This window comes from Saimiri boliviensis, chromosome 4 (genome assembly GCF_048565385.1).
Source record: "Saimiri boliviensis isolate mSaiBol1 chromosome 4, mSaiBol1.pri, whole genome shotgun sequence".
Taxonomy (NCBI): Eukaryota; Metazoa; Chordata; class Mammalia; order Primates; family Cebidae; genus Saimiri; species Saimiri boliviensis.
Window position 1 is genome coordinate 142,507,363 of NC_133452.1, and position 23,424 is coordinate 142,530,786.

General features: G+C 42.1%; 3 protein-coding genes and 1 pseudogene across 20 annotated transcripts in view; 3 read left to right on the top strand and 1 right to left on the bottom strand.

Annotated features, from left to right (window-relative positions):
• PRP4K (pre-mRNA processing factor kinase PRP4K) overlaps positions 1 to 6,157 on the top strand; it is a 44,479-nt gene extending 38,322 nt beyond the window's left edge. The window contains exons 15-21 of one of the 18 annotated variants that reach the window (XR_744784.3): positions 1,582 to 1,856; positions 2,187 to 2,319; positions 2,832 to 2,877; positions 3,393 to 3,479; positions 3,736 to 3,808; positions 4,248 to 4,293; positions 5,977 to 6,157. Coding sequence is in view for 1 of the 18 variants with exons in the window: in XM_003927386.4 (XP_003927435.3) it covers positions 1,582 to 1,785 (204 nt within the window). In the remaining 17 variants the exon portion in view is untranslated. Of the gene's footprint in view, positions 1 to 1,581 lie in introns of all 18 variants that reach the window. The other 17 variants (XR_005577503.2, XR_012517411.1, XR_012517407.1 and 14 more) reach the window with 17 other exon arrangements.
• Positions 6,158 to 11,086: 4,929 nt separating this feature from the next.
• On the bottom strand, positions 11,087 to 20,149 carry FAM217A (family with sequence similarity 217 member A). The gene is made up of 5 exons (XM_003927387.4): positions 20,090 to 20,149; positions 16,063 to 16,143; positions 14,922 to 14,996; positions 14,764 to 14,831; positions 11,087 to 12,308 (listed from the first exon to the last, which is right to left on the bottom strand). The coding sequence occupies exons 1-5, from the start codon at positions 20,147 to 20,149 to the stop codon at positions 11,087 to 11,089; spliced, it is 1,506 nt and encodes a 501-aa protein (XP_003927436.2).
• Positions 19,150 to 19,260, top strand: LOC120361207 (small nucleolar RNA U13; annotated as a pseudogene).
• Positions 20,150 to 21,895: 1,746 nt separating the features above from the next.
• Positions 21,896 to 23,424, top strand: part of LOC101042888 (testis expressed protein 56) — a 74,658-nt gene continuing 73,129 nt past the window's right edge. The window contains exon 1 of the transcript XR_012517412.1: positions 21,896 to 22,282. The gene's annotated coding sequence lies outside the window, so the exon portion shown is untranslated. The remainder of the gene's footprint in view (positions 22,283 to 23,424) is intronic.

Consider the following 23,424-nt stretch of genomic DNA (forward strand, 5'->3'; position numbering starts at 1 on the left):
GTTTTTCTAGCTCACACCTGTAAGCCTGGCACTTTGGGAGGCTGAGGCAGGTGGATCACCTGAGATCAGGAGTTCGACCAGCCTGACCAACATGGAGAGACCTGTCTCTACTAAAAATACAAAATTAGCTGGGCATGGTGGCACATGATTGTAATCCCAGCTACTTGGGAGGCTGAGGCAGGAGAATTGCTTGAACCCAGGAGGCGGAGATTGTGGTGAGCCGAGATTGTGCCGTTGCATTCCAGCCTGGGCAACAAGAGCAAAACTCCATCTCAAAAAAGAAAAAGTTTTTCTAGCAGAATGAGTTTGTTTTTATTATAGGTCATATTTAGGCCCTCATCGCATCTTCCTTGGATTACTTTCCTGGTCTGGCTTCCCATCCAGCTTTCTTACTGTTGCTGGAGTGATGTTTCTGAAAACAAATCTGATTACGTTCCTGTCCCTGCTTAAAAACCTTTGTTGGCTCTGAAATAATATTTAAGTTCCTCAGAATGACAAATCTAACTGCCTTCTTCAGTTTTTCCTTCCTTCAGCACACTCAAAACGCCCACCGTTCCACATTTGGCCAGAAGGCATGCTGGTTCAGACCTTTGTACTTCTGCTAACAGACTTCCGGGCCTTTGCTGATAGACCTCCCTGAGCTTAGTGTTTTCCTGTGCTGCCTCACCCCCAACCCCCTAAAAAATGTAGCAACTTCAAGCCTCAGCTGAAATACACGTTCTGTATGAGCCATTCTAAAACTCCCAGATTGAAGTAATGACTTTCTTATTTTTGTCCCATTATATCATGCCTCTGTCAGAGCACTTAGTAACACTTCCATGATATCAGCTTATTTACATGTCTGTCACTTACCACTTCAGGGTAGGGAAAGTACAATGAAAACAGCAAGTGCTGATTGTTAGTTTTCATTGCTAACCTGACCTTTATTTATTTTTTTTTTTGAGACAGGGTCTCGCTCTGTCACCCAGGCTGGAGTACAGTGGTGCAATCTTGGCTCACTGCAACCTCTGCCTCCTGGGTTCAAGCAATTCTCATGTTTCAGCCCCCTGAGTAGCTGGGATTATAGGTGTGTGCCACCACACCCAGCTAATTTTTGTATTTTTAGTAGAGACAGGTTTTGCAGTGTTGCTCAGGCTGGTCTCAAACTCCTGGGTTGAAGTGATCCACCTGCCTTGGGCTTCCAAAGTGCTGGGATTACAGGCATGAGCACGTGCCGGGCCCAGAATTGACCTTTTTCATTTAAGTTTTTTGATTGCCTTTTAAAAAGATACAGAGCGTAGAGGAAACCACATGAAAGTTTTAGATGAGTAGATGCGATACACAGATTCATCGCATAACCACAGTATACGCTCACACACACCTAGGGTGCATAGTATGGCCTTTTGCTTCTAGGCCTGAACTGTACGTTGGTGGACTGTGAATACTGTAGGCACTTTTACAAGTGGTAAGTTATGCAGTGTGTATATACATTTTTATGTATGTATATTTTTAATATTTTTGATTGACCACCAAACAACCTGATTTAAGTTACATATGCTTAGTAACCTACTTAGAGATATGCATTTTAAAAATTATTTTTAGGAGAAAGTTACTGTTATGAGCACCATTAATCCAACTAAGGACCTATTGGCTGACTTGATTGGGTGCCAGAGACTTCCTGAAGACCAACGTAAAAAAGTACACCAGCTAAAGGACTTGTTGGACCAGATTCTGATGTTGGATCCGGCTAAACGAATTAGCATCAACCAGGCCCTACAGCATGCCTTCATCCAGGAAAAAATTTAAACAAGATGAAGAAACTCCCAAGGGTTTGAGTAAATACAAAGACTGAAGAAATTTCACAGCAGTTTATTAATGTATATAAACTTATAAATATTTCTCCAGCAAATTTGAGGAAGCATGATATATTTGAATTAACACCAAGGGTGATACTTCTTTTAGAAATGTTAGTTAATCTGTTTTGTGTCTTAACGTGAAATTTCACTGTAGAACTGTTTTAAATTGCCAAGACTGCACAGAATTACCGTGCTAATGTATATGGTTGCAGTTCACATAAAGACAGAAGCATCTGTGATAAAATGAGTAGTAATATTGGGTGGTTGATTTGTTTTTAGCAGACTTGGCTTCATTTTGGTCTTCAGATAAAATGGCCAGCATAAATGCTGTTTATATTCACGTTTCCCTAGGTGTGTGTGTGCAGGCCACAGCAGCATGCCCTTGGTGTAGTCAGTGCCGAAAGGGGTCTGTTCCTTCTTGAGCCTGCCTGCAGGGATGGTCTCCTTTTAAAGCAGGTTGTGTGCAGCATTCAGTACACTGAAGGTAAGCTAAACCATCAACATCTCTGGTGTTTTAAGATGTTATTTTATTGGAACAACTGACAAATGAGGGATGTTAGCTTTGTGGCAGAATTCCCTGCATGTGTGATAACTGATCTTGTTTTATTTTTTTGGCATTGCAACTGTGGCATAGTTACAATTTCTGTTTGTTCATCGCATTTAAAATTGGAAGAGAACGCGCTTGATGGATAGAGCGCCTTCAGTGTACTGTTTCTTATTAACGTTACTTTTTTAAAATCAACTTGCTATAGACTTTATATACATTTTGTTAAATACAGTTCCTAGTGACATAGAAATGATGCTTAGTTATCATTTACTAATTACAAATGTTGAGGCCTCATTCTGAAAGTCCTCATATTTAAAGGCTAGATAGACAACGTAATGAAATTTTTAACTATTTGTATGTCATTTTGAAAGTGTACTGCTTTATGGTAAAAGTGTTTTTCATTTGTTCATTGTTTTCATTATTTGTGATCATGTTGTCTTTCAATACAGGCATAAACCTTCCACTCTTGAACAAAGCAGCTGCTTTTTAAAAGCGGTAATTGCTTCTTTACCTTTTCTTTCTTTTGTAAATGAATCTTTCCTTTAAGAATGTGACTTTAAAGTGTTGTCTATTGCATAAAACAGTTGACACTCACTTACTGTAAAGTGAAGATTGTTCTACTGCATGTGAAGTGGACCATGCAGATTTCTGTATGTTCTCAGTATGCATCACTAGATAATAAAGTCTTCTGTGAACAAGGCATTTGTAGCCATTTTTAAAAGTTTTTGTCTTCAGTGCTGGTAAGTCAGGTAAACCATCAGTAGTTAAAAGCAACCTTTTGTTTTTTTTCCTGAAAGTTTTTAATTGAAAGGATTATTAGTTAAAGATGCAAACCTAGCCAAAATTAACAGTTTATTATTAATTAGGATCCTAATTATTTGAAAAAAGTCCTGCAAATTACTGTCAGCTTTCAGTGTAGTGAGATTATTCCTGTAGGTTATGGGGTATAATTCAGGATTTAACTAATGTTTCTGCTATTTTCTCACTTTTCCTTTTGATGGTGCGGAAAGAGAAAAAGGAAAACGGGGCACAGGCCATTCACCGCCTTCTCCAAGGGGTCTGATTTGCTGAGACACCAGCTTCACCTTCTTAACAAGGTTATTTCTGACAGCATGTGTAGATAAACATTTAGCAACAATTTAAGACAAAATCATGTAAATCAGCTTGGTTTTGCAACACAGAGGAATTTGTATTATTAACATGGTAGAAGAGAATTTTCCTAAGTGTATGTAATCTTTTCTGTTTGGGGGGTTAAATTAATGCTTGTCTCCCTAAAGAATATGGAAAATAATCAGATTTTAGGGGTTTAAATAATATTTTTAAATTGTAAATGGGATTTTTTTATTCACCCAGGCACCTAATTACAACAAGCATGCACATTTTGGTGCATTCAAGAATGGAAAATCAGAATAGCAGCATTCTTCTGGTGGGTTTTGCTCCATTTAAAGACATGAAATGAACTACAGCCAGGAAGGTGATAGATGATATAATAAGCCACCTCTGAACCTACACCCGTCTCTTCATGGTTTAGACTTACTAAAATAAATACAAGGTGATTTTCATCTTCAGGTAGAGTGAAGCCTTTTAAATAAGGCATCACAGGTGCAGCTATTCTATCTTAATGAAATGGGTAGTGATTTTCCCACCATTATTTATTTTGGTGATAATATGCTGCATATTCAAGTCCTTTGTAGTTATTTTCACTCAAAGTAGTTGACAATTTGATGCTTCTGGTGATGTTTATGGCTTCATTTTATATAATTTTTTAAGTAAGTTCCACTAGAAACAGTTCATCTTATACCTTCAAAGCTATTACCTGTTCTTTAAAAAACAAAGTTGCTTGTTACTTGTTCTTTGTGTTTTAGGTGCAGCTCAGTGGAAGATGATGACAACCAGAAGACATGAGCTAAGGTTTCTGTCCTATAAAAGATTCATTTAAAAAGAACCCTTCATTTAGTTTTTGTCTGATTTTTTAGTTTTCAGCACTGTGATTTGGGTTTTACTAGTGTTTGCTATTTAGAATCGTAGTGCTATTGTGGTTGTTCATCTGTCAAGTGCTTGTTTTATCATACTTCCTGCCTCTCCCCCTCCCCCGGTTTCTCCTCTCCTGAAATAAGAACAGTAGTCAGCTTTAGTGATAGAAAAGGCTGTTGGGTGATGAGATTCCACATAACACATGGTTGTCAAAATTGGATCTTAAGGATTATCAGAAAAACAGCAGCCACCAGAATAGCATATATCTAAAAGTTAGTCTTCAGCTTTTAGGCAGATGCAAAAGAATAGAAACTGGAATATTAAGAATACCGTTCAACTCCTTTAGTATCTATTCCCCAGCTTACCCTTTAGTAACCTCGTTATTAAATAGTGTTCTAGCCTTAAAGTAGAGAAAATATTCAGAGCCACTGTTAGCTTTTCTTAAGGGAAATGAAAAAGATGATACTGTGGATTTCTTTTTATACTCCCCAATTTAGCATATCTAAACTACCTATTTGAAAGGAACCCTATAAACTATCTTATGTACGTATACGTGATTTTCCTACAATCTATACTACTGCTGAGGGGCAGTTTGAAACTCTGCAAGACCTACTAGATTGAATTTATTTAGTGAATGCTCCATAATAAATTTGCATTCATCTTTTAGAGTAGCTGTATAGTTTTCAAATGTTATCTGTCATGAAGTTTTTGCTTTTATTATACTTCATGGCAAAAATGATATCAAGTGATTATCAGACTTGAGGGCTCATAAAAATCTTAGGTATAGCTCTCAAAGATGTCATAGTTCTTTCTAAGATTGGGAAAAGAATTGAGATCCAGAAATTACAGACTTTTTTTTATACTCTGGATAGACTATTCTTGAAGGTCATCAGAAATGAGGTTGGAATTTTCCGGTTTTGAGCAGGAGGAGCATTTTATATTCACCCTTAAATCGTTATTAATGCATCCCTTTTCTTCATTCCCCAATAGCTATCTCATTTCACTCTACTTTCTCAAAATTTTGTTTTAAAATAGAAATTTTTTTGCCATTGTTAAGTACCACTTTATTTCTAACAAAAATAAGTACTCAGGACATTTTTTTTCAATATGAAATATTTATATAATGTTTTATGGTATGTGGTAGAAGAATTGAATTTTAATGTTCTCAGTTTTGTTCCATATTTGCATTCCTCTTATGCTTTACCTGTATTTTACCATTTGTAAGCAAAATTCTAGCTATATGGGTAAAAGTAAAATCTCTGAGATGAAACAAAGGAATAGGCCAAGCAGTTAAGAAATGGCCCTTTTGAATGTTTAAGATAGGGAAAAAGCCATATATTCAAATATGTAATTTTCCTCCTTTAGTTATAATGACATCTTTACCAATTGGGCTTATAAATGTGTTTCTTTCTTAATCGTATCCTAGTTCCAGTATATTTTCAACATGGATTTTATTCTCCTCCTATTGGAATGTCCTCCTTATAGAAATGTCCACAACAAATTCATTTATATTTTTTACATGTCAAAAAATGTATGCTAAATTAACTTTAAAATGTTTTCCAGTTATTGTGATAGATGTCATTATGGCATCCTTAATTTTTCTTCTCCTTCTGTATATAGGGTAAGGGACTGTTCTGAAGAACCTTTCCATTTAGTGACCAAGATATGGAAGCTGATTTCTGAAAATGCGCAGTGTATATTCTAATTATTTGTGGTACCGTTTGAATTGTAACTTGCATTTAGCAGTGCATGTTTCTAATTGACTTATTGGGAAACTGAATAAAAATGCTTCCTATTATCATACTGTCTCCTGCTTTTTTACTTTGCTTGAGTTCAGATTTTCCTCACAAATATGAAAACATTTTTAAAGCATTAAGTGCGGAACACCAAAGGATTTATTATATTCATGTTTTCTGTTACATACATTTCTGCTTTGGTTTTCCTAGTAATGGAAACATAGATAAGTAATGAGCCAACTCCCTTTTTTATAATGATAAAAATAAGTTGGTTCTGGCCGGGCGCGGTGGCTCAAGCCTGTAATCCCAGCACTTTGGGAGGCCGAGGCGGTTGGATCACGAGGTCGAGAGATCGAGACCATCCTGGTCAACGTGGTGAAACCCCGTCTCTACTAAAAATACAAAAAATTAGCTGGGCATGGTGGCACGTGCCTGTAATCCCAGCTACTCAGGAGGCTGAGGCAGGAGAATTGCCTGAACCCAGGAGGCGGCGGAGGTTGCAGTAAGCCGAGATCGCGCCATTGCACTCCAGCCTGGGTAACAAGAGTGAAACTCCGTCTCAAAAAAAAAAATAATAATAAGTTGGTTCATTGCCCACATGATAGCTTGACAAATCTTGGGCTCTTATCCTCAATCTGCCCACTCTTTATTTTCTTAAGGAACTGTTTTTGGCTTTTCAAAACAGTGAGTAAAATAATTAAGACAGTGTAGTTTAAGAATTGTAGTGCATGCAAAGCAGGATTGGAGAAAGGCAGTCAGATTGGCTTTCTAGAACGTATCCACCCACCCAGCCACCCAGTTGGAGCTAACTACTGCAGAGTGACAGGTAGAAGCTCATCTAGTGGAGTCCTGGCTTTCTAAGAAATGGTCAAATGCCACTGGCTCTATTTAGTCCTCATGTAAAGGCCCCAGTTATAATTTCCTTGGACTGCATAACCATCTAAAGTGGCTGTGAGGTCATTGTATTCAGTACATTTTAGGGAAAATAGTACACAGGGTATATTGGTTGAGGACCTTTCATACATCCTTTTTTTTTTTTTTGAGACGAGTCTCGCTCCGTCGCTAGGCTGGAGTGCAGTGGTCTAATTTGGCTCACTGCAACCTCTGCCTCTTGGGTTCAAGTGATTCTCCTCCATCAGCCTCCCAAATAGCTGGGATTACAGGTACCTGCCACCACACCTGGCTAATTTTTTTATTTTTAGTAGAGACAGGGTTTTGCCATGTTGGCAAGGCTGGTCTTGAACTCCTGACCTCAGGTGATCTACTCTCAGCCTCCCAAAGTGCTGGGATCTACAGGTGCGAGCCACTACATCCAGCCACACACTTTCTCTGTTTAGAAAGATTCAATCTCATGAAGATCCAGTGAGCTGAGAACTATCAGTGACTGGAGAGCTAAACATGGGAACTTGGGAGCAAACCAAGTTAATTTTCCTGAAAAGAGTTTTTGTTATAAACTGCCTTTCTTTAAAGATAATGGTGGATGTTGACTTCCATCAAGTATGAAAAATAGCCAGATATGTTGTATTTTTTCATGTCTCGAGTTTTGTCCACTACATACGTGGACAAGGGGGTCCCGCTTTACCTGTTTGAACCAGGTCTTTTCCCCCCATCAGTCTACAGAAGAAACATGAGATGATACATCTCTAATCCCTACAAAACTTGCTGCTTCCGGTCCCATCTCCTGTGCCCATTCCCAAGCCTAGTCTCACTGAAAGAGTGTGTCTTTGTTGCACCATACCACTTCCTTGTGCCTTGGCACATGCCTTGCAAGAAATGGGACGTTTGTTTGTTAGGAATCCATTGTTCCTGCACCTAACTAGTGCTAAGGAGGTTCATTCTCGAGGTGGCCTGCCCTCCTGTGTCATTCTTACTTCCCTAATGTATTTTGTGTTTGCTATACGCCTGGCACTTTTGCTCCTAGTCACTTAATCCTTGTGATTATGTGAGGTAAAGACAGTTTACCCACTTCACGCATCAGAAAAGTGAAGAAAGAGAGGTTAAGGAAACTGCTGAAGGTGTTAGAGCTGTTCAGTGGCAAGAGTCTGGGTTTGAATTTAAGACAGCCTGGCACCAGAGCTAGTGCTTGTAACCACTATGCCATGCATGATAACTGGTCAGTCAATCCTGCCAGGACACAGTGGTGAGAAAAACAGACATGTCCTTTTTGAAGGTTTTATAAATACAAAATTACACCATGACCCTGGAGGTGAGGGGAAGAATCTAGGTAGCTAAAGAAGGGAGAAAAGAGAATGGATTCAGACAGCTTGTCAAAAAGGTTCAGTACACAAGTTAGAAGTAATTCTAAGAATTAAGGATGGTTGGTGGGAAACAGGTCATTGAGAGCTGGAATTTAGTGAAAATGAAAGTCCATTTATACCACTTTGGATTAATGAGACTAATTATATGGGATACAGGTAAAATTTTATGCTAAGGGAGGCTAACCAATTATGTTTGTTTTCTATTGCTATGCTCTATGATTCTAGAAAATTCTTCGAAATTAAACTAAAAACAGATGCTGCCTGTGTTCCCTGCCTCTAAGAAAACTATTTGAGCCTTAAGCTACTAAAGCTGGAAAAGAAAAGCTACAGTTGTTCTCTTCAGCGTTTATTTGAATTATCCATTAATCACTCATCCCTAACAAATATTCCATCTCATTTGGAGGGATGATATCCAAAAACTCAGTGGCTGTCTTTTGTTGGGGGGCGGGGGTGAGGGTGGGGGGGTTAGGAGGTGGGGAGGCCTTTTACTTTTTTTTTTTTTTTTTTTTTTGAGATGGAGTCTTGCTCTGTTGTCCAGGCTGGATGGCACAATCTTGGCTCACTGCAACCTCCACCTCCCTGGTTCAAGCAATTATCTGCCTCAGGGTCCCAAGTAGCTGGGATAACAGGCACCCACCGCCACACCTGGCTAATTTTTGTATTTTTAGTAGAGACTGGGTTTCACCATGTTAGGCTGGTCTTGAACTCCTGACCTTGTGAACCACCTGCCTCAGCCTCCCAAAGTGCTAGAATTACAGGTGTGAGGCATAGTGCCCAGCCACCTTTTACTTTTCATCTGGTACTTTTGGGCAATAGTTGAAGTTCTTTTAATGGTTTGTTTGTTTGTTTTGTTTTGTTTTGTTTTGTCTGAGACAGAGTTTCGCTCTTGTTACCCAGGCTGGAGTGCAATGGCACGATCTCGGCTCGCTGCAACCTCCGTCTCCTGGGTTCAAGCAATTCTCCTGCCTCAGCCTCCCGAGTAGCTGGGACTACAGGCACGCACCACCATGCCCAGCTAACTTTTGTATTTTTAGTAGAGACGGAGTTTCACCATGTTGACCAGAATGGTCTGGATCTCTTGACCTCATGATCCACCCGTCTTGGCCTCCCAAGGTGCTGGGATTATAGGCGTGAGCCACCGCGCCGGGCCTTAATGGTGTATTTTTTTAATGTTCTAAAAAAATTAATTTGAATTCACCACCCACTTAAAACCAAAATATACCCCAAAATATCTCAACCTCTGATGTAGGTATGTTACATCAGTCCTTTCCCTTACATCTTTTAAAGTGTGATCCAAGAACCACCTCCATTAAAATTATTAAAATCACCTGGAATGTTTGTTTATAATGTGTGTCCATGAGTCCCACTTCCAAAGATTGTGTTTCAGAGGGCCTGCAATAGAAGCTAGGACTCTATATTTTTTCCTTGATTCTGAGGAGCAGCAAAGTTTGTCAGTCATGTAGTTTCCCTTTTTCACTAGTTAATGAGCTCGGTGTTGGCTGAATGAATTTCAACTAATCCGCCTTAAGACTTCCAGCAGTGGCCGAATGTGGTGGCTCACGCCTATAATCCCAGCACTTTGGGAGGCGAGGCGGGTGGATCACGAGGTCAAGAGATCGAGACCATCCTGGTCAACATGGTGAAACCCCGTCTCTACTGAAAATACAAAAAATTAGCTGGGCATGGTGGCGCGTGCCTGTAATCCCAGCTACATTTTGGCTGCTCTGTGGACAGTGCTCTTATCCCATCTTTCCTTCAACTTTTTTTTTTTTTTTTTTTTTTTTTTTGAGACGGAGTTTCGCTCTTGTTACCCAGGCTGGAGTGCAATGGCGCGATCTCGGCTCACCGCAACCTCCGCCTCCTGGGCTCAGGCAATTCTCCTGCCTCAGCCTCCTAAGTAGCTGGGATTACAGTCACGCGCCACCACGCCCAGCTAGTTTTTTTGTATTTTTAGTAGAGACGGGGTTTCACCATGTTGACCAGGATGGTCTCGATCTCTCGACCTCGTGATCCACCCGCCTCGGCCTCCCAAAGTGCTGGGATTACAGGCTTGAGCCACCGCGCCCGGCCCTCCTTCAACATTTAAAAAATATTGGGTCTGAGTGGAAGAGGGTTACTTCATGCCCAAACCTTTAGTTTGGGCCCCAAAGAGAAGTATCTTTCATGTATATGACAAAGAAAGGCCTGGAACATAGAAAATTTCTAAGGATTTGGGAGGAACTAGAGGATCTTGTACATTGATAAAACAACTTTAGCTTTTAAGGGCCAAATAAATGCTCAAAGGATAGGTCAAAGTGATAGATCTGTGGAGATGAGGGCGGAGGAGAAAAGATACCAGAGTGGGATAGACTTTTAAAAAATCAACTCTTATGACTAAATAACAATATAATAAAAGAACTACAGCTGCAAGAAGTCAATTATACCATTTATTGATGGAATTATACTGGAAAACGATCACTGAAGAAAACAATAGCCTTTTGAATAGAATAGTCTACTAAATGAACCATTTCTTTGAAACACAAATTGCAAGAGATTGTCAAATGTATCAGTATAGAAGCCTTTGAGTTTATATATAGACATCCCAGCAGTGCTTTTCACAAGTTACACTCCATATCATATCAAGCAACTGTTGTTGTTGTTTTTTTTTAATAAAACCTGTGTCTTGGAATAATTAACCATATCTTAGTTGGGCTTCTTAGAATAGATCTATTCACATTGAGATGTATGAAAGAAAAGTTATTGTTGGTCAGTGGGTGAACACCTATCCTTAGCAATAAAGGAAGGTGACAAACAGTTTAGCTTCTGAATATAGAATGGTCTATTCAACACTATAGTTTGTCGGTAAAGTTTCTTTTTGGTTCCAAAGTTTCTCTTTGGTGCCTTAATTTCCTTCTGATTTTCGGGAAAAGACAGAAGTATAGGCGAAACTGGCATTGGAGACCTCGATGGCAGACTTCTCGGGGAGACTATTTTAACCAGTGATTGACTTGTCTGGCCAGCAACAGGCTTGGATGAGAGTTCTTGGCATGGATTTAAAATAGAACTTTTGGGATTCCTACCATCATAAGTTGCAATCAATTGGTTTGTGGTAGAAGAACTTTTTAGAGATGACGGTCTAGAATTCCATCTATGTTTGCCAGCATTGCTCCAATTCCATTTTAAGGAATTCTGCTCAAGCTTGCAAGAACCAGAACTGTTTTTTCTTTTTTCTTGACTTTTATCTACACAAGGTATCTGAAGACTCAAAGAGTCATAGGGTTTTGGCTGTCTCACTTTTGGTGTAACTTTGGAGGAAAAGGGTCGTTCGGTTATTGCTGGAGTACAGAGAGTAGTTTGTAGTCTGGGCCTCTCTTTTTGAATAGTCATATGTTGTAATCTTTCCAGTTCCAGTAAACGAGTTATCAAGTGTTCAAGAGAGCTTTCTGCAGGCTCCACTGTCGCTTTCCAATTTTCAGATTTTGAGAGGGCTAAACTGTGCAAGTCTAGAGTACTGAAAGGAGGAGGGAGAAAATCGGGATATGGAAATACTTCATTTGGCTCCTCGGTGAAAGATTCTTCAACATTTTCTATTGCTTCTGGCTTCAAGTTCAGGTCCATCTTTTTAAAATAGCTGAGTAAAGTATCATTTGCTTTCTCATTTTCTGATAAATCACTTTCATCTGTTAAATTTTCTTCCACACTGCTGTTTCCATGTTTCAAATTCCTGTTAGAAGCAGGTAAAGTTTCACCTTCGTTGTTTCCTATAGTTGAACATGAACTAATATGAATCTCATTTCTGTTCTTAAAAAAGTCTCCATCAGCATAGGCCCAGCAAGCACCTAATGGCCCTGGCAGTCCAGGGTAAGGACCAACTTGCTCATCATCTGAAGCACTTGTTAATGAATGGTTCGGAGTGAAGACCCTTACAGGATTATTGGTTACATTAAAGCCAGTTTCCACAGAAGATTTTTTGAATTCCCTTTAAAAAATAATTTAACCAATGAATGGTTTATTGACTAGAATTAAAATGCTATTAAAATGATATGGTTAAGTACCCTTTATCAAAGATTGGTTAATGTTTAGTTCCCAATGGCATATGAGTATCTAGCTACCTGTAACAGACATGTTAGTTTCCAAAAATGCTCTACATACAATTATATAAATTTTTAAAAATTGAGATTAAAATATTAAGTTGGCATCCCTTTGTGCAAGCACAAAGCTTATGATACTGAAAATGGCTAACTGTGGCTGTGAATAGCCAATAGGTTAATGTGGCTAACTCTATGTTTGCCTATAGTGAAACTGCAATTATGATGTTTGAAAATGAGGATATCTAATTCAAACTGAAATTAAATCGAGATGTTTATTGATCCAGAATTAGATGAAATGAAACTGAAAAATGCAATTAGGTTACTTTAAAAAGCCTTCTATGTTAGCCACTGTGGTTTTTCAAAATTCCTGTAACAAAAAAAAAAAGGCAGCAAACAATGTCTATCAAAAATCGTCCCAGAAGAAGCCTTCTAGCTAGTCCTAATGCCCGATAAAGTTTAAGAACCAAAAAATAGCCGGGCGCGGTGGCTCAAGCCTGTAATCCTAGCACTTTGGGAGGCCGAGGCGGGTGGATCACGAGGTCGAGAGATCGAGACCAACCTGGTCAACATGGTGAAACCCCGTCTCTACTAAAAATACAAAAAATTAGCTGGGCATGGTGGCGCATGCCTGTAATCCCAGCTACTCAGGAGGCTGAGGCAGGAGAATTGCCTGAACCCAGGAGGCGGAGGTTGCGGTGAGCCGAGATCGCGCCATTGCACTCCAGCCTGGGTAACAAGAGCGAAACTCCGTCTCAAAAAAAAAAAAAAAAAAAAGAACCAAAAAATAAGAATTAAAACTCAGGTAAGGTTAGGTGCAGCAAACCACCATGACACATGTGCACCTATGTAACAGACCTGCACATTGTGCACATGTATCCCAGAACTTAAAGTATTAAAAAAAAAAAAAAAAAAGGTAAGATCTGAGAAGCGATATACCGTCCTCTCTATGAGCCTGAACCAGGCTACTTTCATATCCTGGTTCTACCATTCATTAATATTGTGCAGCTTTGAGCAAGTTACTTAACTTGTCACCATACCTCAATGTCCTCATCTGTAAAACAGAGATCATGATAACGACCTTCCTTATATGGTCGGTTGTGAGTTAAATGAATTACTACATATAAAGAATTAACACCGGCGGGGCGCGGTGGCTCAAGCCTGTAATCCCAGCACTTTGGGAGGCCGAGGCGGGTGGATCACGAGGTCAAGAGATCGAGACCATCCTGCTCAACATGGTGAAACCCCATCTCTACTAAAAATACAAAAAATTAGCTGGGCATGGTGGCACGTGCCTGTAACCCCAGCTACTCAGGAGGCTGAGGCAGGAGAATTGCCTGAACCCAGGAGGCGGAGGTTGCGGTGAACCGAGATCGCACCATTGCACTCCAGCCTGGGCAAAAAGAGCAAAACTCCGTCTCAAAAAAAAAAAAAAAAAAAAAAGAATTAGCCGGGTGCGGTGGCTCAAGCCTGTAATCCCAGCACTTTGGGAGGCTGAGGCGGGTGGATCACGAGGTCGAGAGGTCGAGACCATCCCGGTCAACATGGTGAAACCCCGTCTCTACTAAAAATACAAAAAATTAGCTGGGCATGGTGGCGCGTGCCTATAATCCCAGCTACTCAGGAGGCTGAGGCAGGAGAATTGCCTGAACCCGGGAGGCAGAGGTTGCGGTGAGCCGAGATCGCGCCATTGCACTCCAGCCTGGGTAACAAGAGCAAAACTCCGTCGCAAAAAAAAAAAAATTAACATCGTCCCTAGAATGCAATACTACTTTTCTATTACAGTTCCTTTTCCTTTCAACGGGAAGTCCATACTTTATCCATCTAAAACCTTCATTGTCAGAGCATGGTAAACTCTTGACTCTTACCTATTCTTTTTTTTTTTTTTCCTGAGGCAGAGTTTCACTCTTGTATCCCAGGCTGGAGTGCAATAGCACAATCTTGTCTCACCACAACCTCCACCTCCTGGGTTCAAGTAATTCTCCTGCCTCAGCCTCCCCAGTAGCTGGAATTACAGGCATGCGCCACCACATCTGGCTAATTTTGTATTTTTAGTAGAGACAGGGTTTCTCCATGTTGGTCAGGCTTATCTCGAACTCCTGACCTCAGGTGATCTACCCACCTCAGCCTCCCAAAGTGCAAGGATTACAGGTGTGAGCCACCGCGCCCAGCCAACTCTTACCTATTCTAATTGTCTCGTGGTATCTGCAGCCACCTCCTGTTTTAGGGTGGATTTCTATAATTGCCCATCATTCCCACAGAATACATTTTTTGTATTTCAAATAGTTGTCTCATCTGTATTTAAATGTATTTCGGTAGGGTGTTACAAAATAACTATTCACTTACCTGTTCTCTATGGTACTTTCTTCATCAAGAGGACAGTTCCAGAATTGAAATATCCCTTGCTTACTATTCTAATGATAGAAAAATCATGGGTAATAGTTTAGTAGCTGCATATATATTTAAAATATAATATTTTAAGGGTCTGATGAATGAAATCCCACCTGTATGCTTTTTTGAGTATGCACCGACAAATTAGGTTCTAGCATCAGTTGGTCTACTGGAATTTCCAAATAGTTCTATAAGGCAGCAGCAGATTTTTATACATCAATTTATTTGTTTGCTATTCTTGTTCTAAGAATGTATAGCTCTTGTTCTAATCAAGGAATATGTAGTAAAATTGATACTTCATTTATATATAAAGAAATCATTTATTTTTACTGATTTCAGCAGAAATTAGCATAACCTATTTATTATAAATACCAACTAAACTGTTAACTAATAAGCCTTGAATACCATTAAGATTGTCTTTATTTTGCAGTTAAATGTTTTACATTTTGATCAAAAAGTATAAAAAGATTAATTTTCCACTACTTCAGGACAAGATATTGGTTATTTCAACTACTTGAAGATTGTGTTGTTGTTGCTGAGAAAGTCTCGCTCTGTCACCCAGGCTGGAGTACAGGGGTGCGATCTCGGCTCGCTGCAACCTCTGTTTCCTGGGCTCAAGCAATTCTTCTGCTGAGCTCAGCCTCTTGAGTAGCTGGGACTACAGGCATGTGCCACCATGCCCAGCTAACTTTTTTGTATTTTTGGTAGAGATGGGGTTTCACCATATTGTCGAGTCTGATCTCGAATTCCTGACCTCAAGTGATCCACTTGCCTCAGCCTCCAAAGTGTTGGGAGTACAGGCGTGAGCCACTGCGCCCAACTTGCTTCAAGACATCTTAAAGGATGGGACTACTTCCCTTTTGGCAAAGACTAAAAAAGACTATACTCAATTTTCATTTATAGTATTGCTATACTGAAAAATACTTAATATACCGAAATATCAATTTAATAAGCAATTTGAAACTCTGTAAAATAATAAAGGCTTTGACTTGCATGAAGAACTCTATAGAAATGAAATTTAAAGTTTAACTTTTAGGAAGAAAATTTTTTTTAAAGAACATACTTATAATTTAAATAATATGCTTATGAATACTTTAACACCAAACATTTATCCTTAACTTGTTAATTTTGCCTGAAAGAATGTGTATAAAAATGACAATTAATAGTTACATAAAACTGGTTATATTCAAAACAAACCCCCTTTAATGAGTGATTATTTCAGTATAAGTATACACATCTAGGCTTTCTTACCACCTGCTGCACTATCCTTCCAGCTGGGAGGTTTTTATTTTCAGGAACAGGTACTTCTGAATCCAAATTCCAGTGGGATAAGTCCTAAAACAATGTTTTAGGATAAACTTAACATTAAGAAACATAAAAAGCTCATAATTTTACATGTTCTTTGGGTAAAGTATGAGAAAACTCATAAAGCTTCATGACTCTTCCTACCTCATTATAAAGAACTTATCGGCCGGGCGCGGTGGCTCAAGCCTGTAATCCCAGCACTTTGGGAGGCCGAGGCGGGTGGATCACGAGGTCAAGAGATCGAGACCATCCTGGTCAACATGGTGAAACCCCGTCTCTACTAAAAATACAAAAAATTAGCTGGGCATGGTGGCACGTGCCTGTAATCCCAGCTACTCAGGAGGCTGAGGCAGGAGAATTGCCTGAGCCCAGGAGGCGGAGGTTGCGGTGAGCCGAGATCACGCCATTGCACTCCAGCCTGGGTAACAAGAGCGAAACTCCGTCTCAAAAAAAAAAAAAAAAAAAAAAAAAAAAAAAAAAAAAAAAAAATTAGCTGGGCATGGTGGCGTGTGCCTGTAATCCCAGCTACTCAAGAGGCTGAGGCAGGAGAATTGCCTGAACCCAGGAGGCGGAGGTTGCGGTGAGCCGAGATAGCGCCATTGCACTCCAGCCTGGGTAACAAGGGCGAAACTCCGTCTCAAAAAAAAAAAAAAAAAAAAGAACTTATCAGCAATTTTTAGGAGAATGCAATTTTCTCTTATCTCTTCCTTTCAAACCCTTATCAGCTTGATAATACCTATTGTTCAGGAATTAGAAAGGTTTTAATATCATTCATTCATTCATTCATTCATTTATGGGAGGGGAGGAGGAAAGGAAGGAGGGCAGAAAGGCTCTTATGATAATTTGTGGTTTCATTCACATTTTGTTAAAAATAATGACACACAGGCTTTCAAAATTGATTTTTAAAATGTAATAAAAATGTCCTGTTCAGTGTGTCTCTGGAACACAATGGTACATTCATCAAACTTTCTGTATCTGAGTACCAGATATAAAAGCCTATAAAAGGTTGGGTGCTGGCCGGGCGCGGTGGCTCAAGCCTGTAATCCCAGAACTCTGGGAGGCCGAGGCGGGTGGATCACGAGGTCGAGAGATCGAGACCATCCCGGTCAACATGGTGAAACCCCGTCTCTACTAAAAAGACAAAAAATTAGCTGGGCACGGTGGCGCGTGCCTGTAATCCCAGCTACTCAGGAGGCCGAGACAGGAGAATTGCCTGAACCCAGGAGGTGGAGGTTGCGGTGAGCCGAGATCGCGCCATTGCACTCCAGCCTGGGTAACAAGAGCGAAACTCCTTCTCAAAAAAAAAAAAAAAAAAAAGGTTGGGTGCAGTGGCTCATGCCTGTAATCCCAGCATTTTAGGAGGCCGAGACAGTTCAGAATCACCTGAGGTCAGAGTTCAAGACCAGCCTAGCTAACATGGTGAAACCCTGTCTCCAATAAAAATACAAAAATCAGCCAGTGGTGGCACATGCCTGTAATCCCAGCTACTCAGGAGGCTGAGGCAGGAGAATCACCTGAACCCAGGAAGTGGAGGTTGCACTGAGCTGCGATCATGCCACTGCACTCAAGCCTAGGCAACAGAGCGAGACTCCATCTCAAAAAAAAAAAAAAAAAAAAAAAAAAAGTAACTTTTTAGAATGAACCCAGTTGTTTTCTGTCTCAAATAAGAAAAGCTTTGTCAATTAAACTCTAAGCAAATGAAATATTAGGTATTATTAGATACAAGCTCTTCACTAAGGAGGAATAGGAAGAAATAAGCTTCTTTCTTTTCTTTTCTTCTCTTTTTTTTTTTTTGAGACGGAGTTTCGCTCTTGTTACCCAGGCTGGAGTGCAATGGCGCGATCTCGGCTCACCACAACCCCCACCTCCTGGGTTCAGGCAATTCTCCTGCCTCAGCCTCCTGAGTAGCTGGGATTACAGGCACGCGCCACCATGCCCAGCTAATTTTTTGTATCTTTAGTAGAGACGGGGTTTCACCATGTTGACCAGGATGGTCTCGATCTCTTGACCTCGTGATCCACCCGCCTCGGCCTCCCAAAGTGCTGGGATTACAGGCGTGAGCCACCGTGCCAGGTAGAAATAAGCTTCAACACAGCATGAGGATTTAATTTATCCACAAAGAGATATCTCCTGATAAGAAGGGTAGGTGAACATTGGAAGAGAGGTTGCAGATTATTTTTCTCTGTATATTTTTCTCTCTAGATTTATGAAAAATATAATTAATAAAATTAATTCTCTGCTCTCTGGCATGATACGTACAAGGGCTGCTCTCTACATGAGAATCATCTGGGGAACTTTTTAAAAATAATAGTAGCAAAAAAAAAAAAAACCCACAAATTCTGATTTTAAAGAATGAGGGTGAGGAAAAGGTGTTGTGGCTCACACCTGTATACCAGCATTTTGAGAGGCCGAGGTAGGCAGATCACCTCAGGTCAGGAGTTCGAGACCAGCTTGGCCAACATGATCAAACCCCATCTCTACTAAAAATATAAAAATGAGCTGGGCGTGGTGGTGGGCACCTGTAATCCCAGCTACTTGGGAGGCTGAGGCAGGAGAATCACTTGAACCTGGGAGGTGGAGGGTGCAGTGAGTTGAGATTGGACCACAGTATTCCAGCCTGGGAGTCAGAGCAAGACTCCATCTCAAAAAACAAACAAACAAGCCGGGCGCGGTGGCTCAAGCCTGTAATCCCAGCACTTTGGGAGGCCGAGGCGGGTGGATCACGAGGTCGAGAGATCGAGACCAACCTGGTCAACATGGTGAAACCCCGTCTCTACTAAAAATACAAAAAATTAGCTGGGCATGGTGGCGCGTGCCTGTAATCCCAGCTACTTAGGAGGCTGAGGCAGGAGAATTGCCTGAACCCAGGAGGCGGAGGTTGCGGTGAGCCGAGATCGCGCCATTGCACTCCAGCCTGGGTAACAAGAGCGAAACTCCGTCTCAAAAAAAAAAAAAAAAAACAAACAAACAAACAAACAAACAAACAAACAAAAAAAAAACAGGAAGGAAGGTGAGGCCCAGCTGTGTATTTTAAGGACCGCTTTGTAGTTCATAGATAGCATGATGCCTGGGTTTTCATGTTCATGTGTGAGATGTGCCCCTTCAAACTTTTTCATGATATCTGGTGGATTTTTAAGCTTTCTTCCGCTATATAATCCTGGTATCCTTGTATGAAATGCACATGTGAGAGAAATATCCTCAGTTCATGAAATTGTGCTGTTGCAATCATACAATAAAATTAACATAACCAGGTTGGCCACAGTGGCTCACACCTGTAATCCCAGCACTTTGGGAGACTGAGGCCGGCAGATCACTTGAGGTCAGGAGTTCGAGACCAGCCTGGCCATCATGGTGAAACCCCATCTCTACTAAAAATACAAAAGTTAGCCAGATGTGGTGGCACACGTCTGTAGTCCCAGCTATTCAGGAGTTTGAGGCAGGAGAATCGCTTGAACCTGGGAGGTGGAGGATGCAGTGAGCCAAGATCACACACCACAGCACTCCGGCCTGGGTGTCAGAGCAAGACTCCGTCTCAAAAAAAAAAAAAAATTAACATCACCAAATTGATCAACTGGTAAAGAAGGCTTATTAACTATAAAGTCTGAGAGTCTGTAAATTTCTTAAGAGTTGAGACTTGATTATACTTTTTGATATCACACCTGCCTTGTAATATTTTTCACAAAGTAGGTGTTTGAAAACAAAAGTGAGCAGCTGCCTGGTTGATAATAAGGTAGCACCTTTAACAAAGCCAAGTTGCAATCAGAAATGTCTGACATTTGGAGAAGAGCTGGCTAATTTTCTCTTTGTTAAAAGAAATACAAAATTTCCATTTGCTGGTCCAAATGTGCCAAGAGGAAAACAGGATAAACCTGGCGATGCAAAGCAGCGAGGGCATCACTGCAAGAAAACTCCATGGGAGTCATGTCTTAGCAACAGGAGCCGCTGTCCAAACACTCGAGTTCAGCGCCTGCCATACCTCCTGAGAGACGTTCGACACACGCAGGCTGCCGCCACAGTTCTCATTTCTTCTCCCCATGTTGCTGTAGCTCCTCCTCTGTTTCCTTAAAATCCTATACAGATTGTGGGACAGGTACATTTATGGGTAAGGGTCAACATTTACAAAAAAGAAAGAAAGGGTGAGTTTTGATTTCCCATTTAAGGAGGCAAGAGAATGCTCAGAAAGAAGGGGGAGGGGGCGGCTAGGACTGCAGGGTGCGGGTGACAGTGTGAAACCTACCAGAAACAAGGGGCAAGCCTGACCCAAAACGAGCACAGGCAGAGAAAGCTGGCAGATCTCAGAACAGAAGATTGGGAAATTGAGGTAAAAGTGAGAAAGCAAGTAGCAGATGAGAAGATAAAATACAAATAGCAACAAACAGGGACACAGAATCTCGTTTTCATCATTCAAAACAACGGCTCCATTTGAAAGCAGGGTTAAACCCTTACAACTAGGTCAGGCAATCATCCATGCATGTTTCAGAGGCACCAAACCGCTCTCAGGACCAAACAATATTTTCCAAACCGATTGATCAAGGTATTTAAAACACCCACTACCGTTCAAGGTAAAAGATTTAGAGAACTAGGCTGGGTGCAGGGGCTCACGCCTGTAAACCCAGCACTTTGGGAGGCCAAGGTGGGCAAATCATCTGAGGTCAGGAGTTCGAGCCAGACTGACCAACATGGAGAAACCCTGTCTCCACTAAAAATACAAAATTAGCCTGGTGTGGTGGCGCATGCCTGTAATCCCAGCTACTCGGGAGGCTGAGGCAGGAGAATCACTTGAACCTGGGAGGTGGAGACTGCAGTGAGCCGAGATTGTGCCATTGCACTCCAACCTGGGCAACGAGATCAAAACTCCATGTCGATAATAATAATAATAAAAGAATTAGAGAATGATAAGGTAACAAGCAAAACAGTCACTGGATTAAGGTATGGCTATCTGGAATGAAACACAAATAAGTAATTCGTGTAAAGGAGTAATCGGCCTATCCGCTGATCGTTTACAATTGATTGTCTCCTACGGAAAGGTATATGAAGAAATGGGAGATTTAGTTCCGCGAGGTTTTCAGCCAGCACCGGTACTGGTCCACAGGCTGTGTGCATGTCAGACACTGGGTCTGAATGCAGGAGGAAGGCGGCTGCTGAGTGGGTGGCACTGCCTGGGGCCCCGGGTGTGTACCACGGAGGAGGGCATCCAGTACCTGGAAAAGGCCGCCGCACCTGGAGGACGGCCCTGGGGACAAAGGACACCTTCCTTGGGGACTAAGAGTCTGGGGACGGGAGCTTCAGGGGCAGGAGTGCGGGAAGGCGCGTATTTCAAGGGAGCTGGGAGGCCCTCGAGAAGAGGAATCCCCTTTTCCTCCCGAGCCGCAGCCAGGCTGGATGGGGAGCGAAGTTCCAGGGGTAGCAGGAGGGGTCTACGGGCTCCCCGGGGCCGGGCTCTTACGCCACCGCGCCGCAGGCCCACGTGTTCTCCCCGGCGTCCTCTCCTAGTGCGGCCCCCCAGGCCCGGGCGCCCCCTCGGCCTCGGCCTTCCTGCAGCGGAGCGACAGAGGGCGGCGGGCGGCCTCAAACCCAGCCTGGGCGGCCGTGCAGGGCCTGCGAAGCCGGCGGGCCGGCGCAGGGGTGGGAGTCGCTCCCGGGGCCCAGGCCGGGCCCAGAGAAGCCTGCTGGGGCCGGGGCTGCGGCTCCGCGGGCTTCCCCACCGTCAGGGTCGCCTGGCAACGACCAGCGAGCGAGGGCACCCGGGCAGGCCCCGCGTTCCACCAGGTCCACCGGTATTCGCGGGCCGCGGGGTAGCCGGGGCAGGGCACCGAGCCTCAGGCCCCGTCCCTGCGCCCCGCCCGGCCCCCTCCGGGGCTGCTGTGCAGCCCACTCAGCCATCCTGGCCTGGAGGCGCCGCCCAGGGGCCTCGCGCCGAAGCCTGAGCCGCCCCGGGCCTTCCGGAGCCTTCTCGGACTTTCCAGGCGTCCTGGACCTTCTGGTGCCTTTCTGGGCCTTGTTGGGCTCCTTGACTCTCCCGGGGCCTTTTCCGAGGCCTCCCGGCCCTTCCCTGGGCCTCTCCAGCCTGAGCGCTCCGCGAGGCGGCCAGTAGGCCTCTGGCACCCAGGCCTAGCCCACCCGCCTCGGCCCCCACCGCCTGCTGTCATCCAGCCAGGAGCACTGCCCCGTGTTTCTCCAGACTAAGCTAAAATATGTACGCGTTGATATATGTAAAGTTATATCTATGCCTGTACAATATATTACATAATTAACACAGAAGAAGAGGCATGTTTGTTGACACCAAGCCCACTACTGGTCAGTTTCAGGTCTGTCTGTCATCAGCCTTTCAATAGGAAGAACAAAAGATGATGTTTTTTCTAATGTGGAGGATACATTTAAAACACAGAGACCAATTTCGTACCCCTAAATGCATATCTCTTATTACAGCTCCATGAAATCAGTGGAGGGTGGGGGAAGAGTATCTCTGTATCTAGTCAGATATATCTAGATAGCTATCTCCCCCACCTCCAACAGTTTGATAGAAAAATTTAAAACAAAATTAATTATATATATAAGTACAACTACAACAGATTGATATAGAGATAAATTTTAAACACAATTACATATGTAAGTACAGCAAATGAATACTATACATCATTTTGGGGGGATGAAATCATGGCCATGCCCCTTTGAGAGTCTCCCTGTAAAAATACATTTATTTACCAGATGTTGAACACAATTTCAAGGGTTTCTCAGGTCTTTGATCCCTGACTCCTGTCTCTTTCCTCTGCATTTCCACTTTCTCCTCAGAAAGACCTTCCCTTTAAAGAAGCCCTTCCCACCTACCACCTACCTTATTCTATTTCATGACACTGTTTTATTTACTTCTTTGTAATCCTCATAGTCCTGCTAATTCTGTTTACTTGTTTGTTTTTGTATTGTCTGTCTCTCCCCAGTAGAATATAAAACTCCATGGAAGCAGGTGCCTTGCTTATCTAGTTCATTTCTATACCTCCAACCCTTTAAAACTGTGCTGGGCACACAGTAGAAGGATGATCCATGTAAGTAAATGAACCTCATTCCTTGCAGGCTCTCTGGAGGTTTCCCTTCAAGGCCCTCTCCTCCTTCAGCTGTTCACTATACTGCTGCTCTAAAATACAGACCTGCTCAACTGCCTCCTAATGCCTCAAGAAGGAAACCCAAATTCCGCAGCCATCCTTCAGGTACCTGCTCATCATTCTTCCAGTGCCCACAACATATCAAGCACATCGGATGCTGTACAATTTTCCTAAGCACTCTCCTCCAGGGCATAAATCAGTTACTCTTCCT

Excerpts from the sequence above, each read along its gene's own strand:
- FAM217A (XM_003927387.4), bottom strand. The coding sequence starts at position 20,149 with ATGGGGAGAAGAAATGAGAACTGTGGCGGCAGCCTGCGTGTGTCGAAC. Across the intron at positions 14,832-14,921 it reads ATACTCAAAAAAGCATACAG|AATAGTAAGCAAGGGATATT; the intron begins GTGGGATTTCAT and ends TTCTATCATTAG. Across the intron at positions 12,309-14,763 it reads GAAAGTACCATAGAGAACAG|GGAATTCAAAAAATCTTCTG; the intron begins GTAAGTGAATAG and ends TATTTTTTAAAG.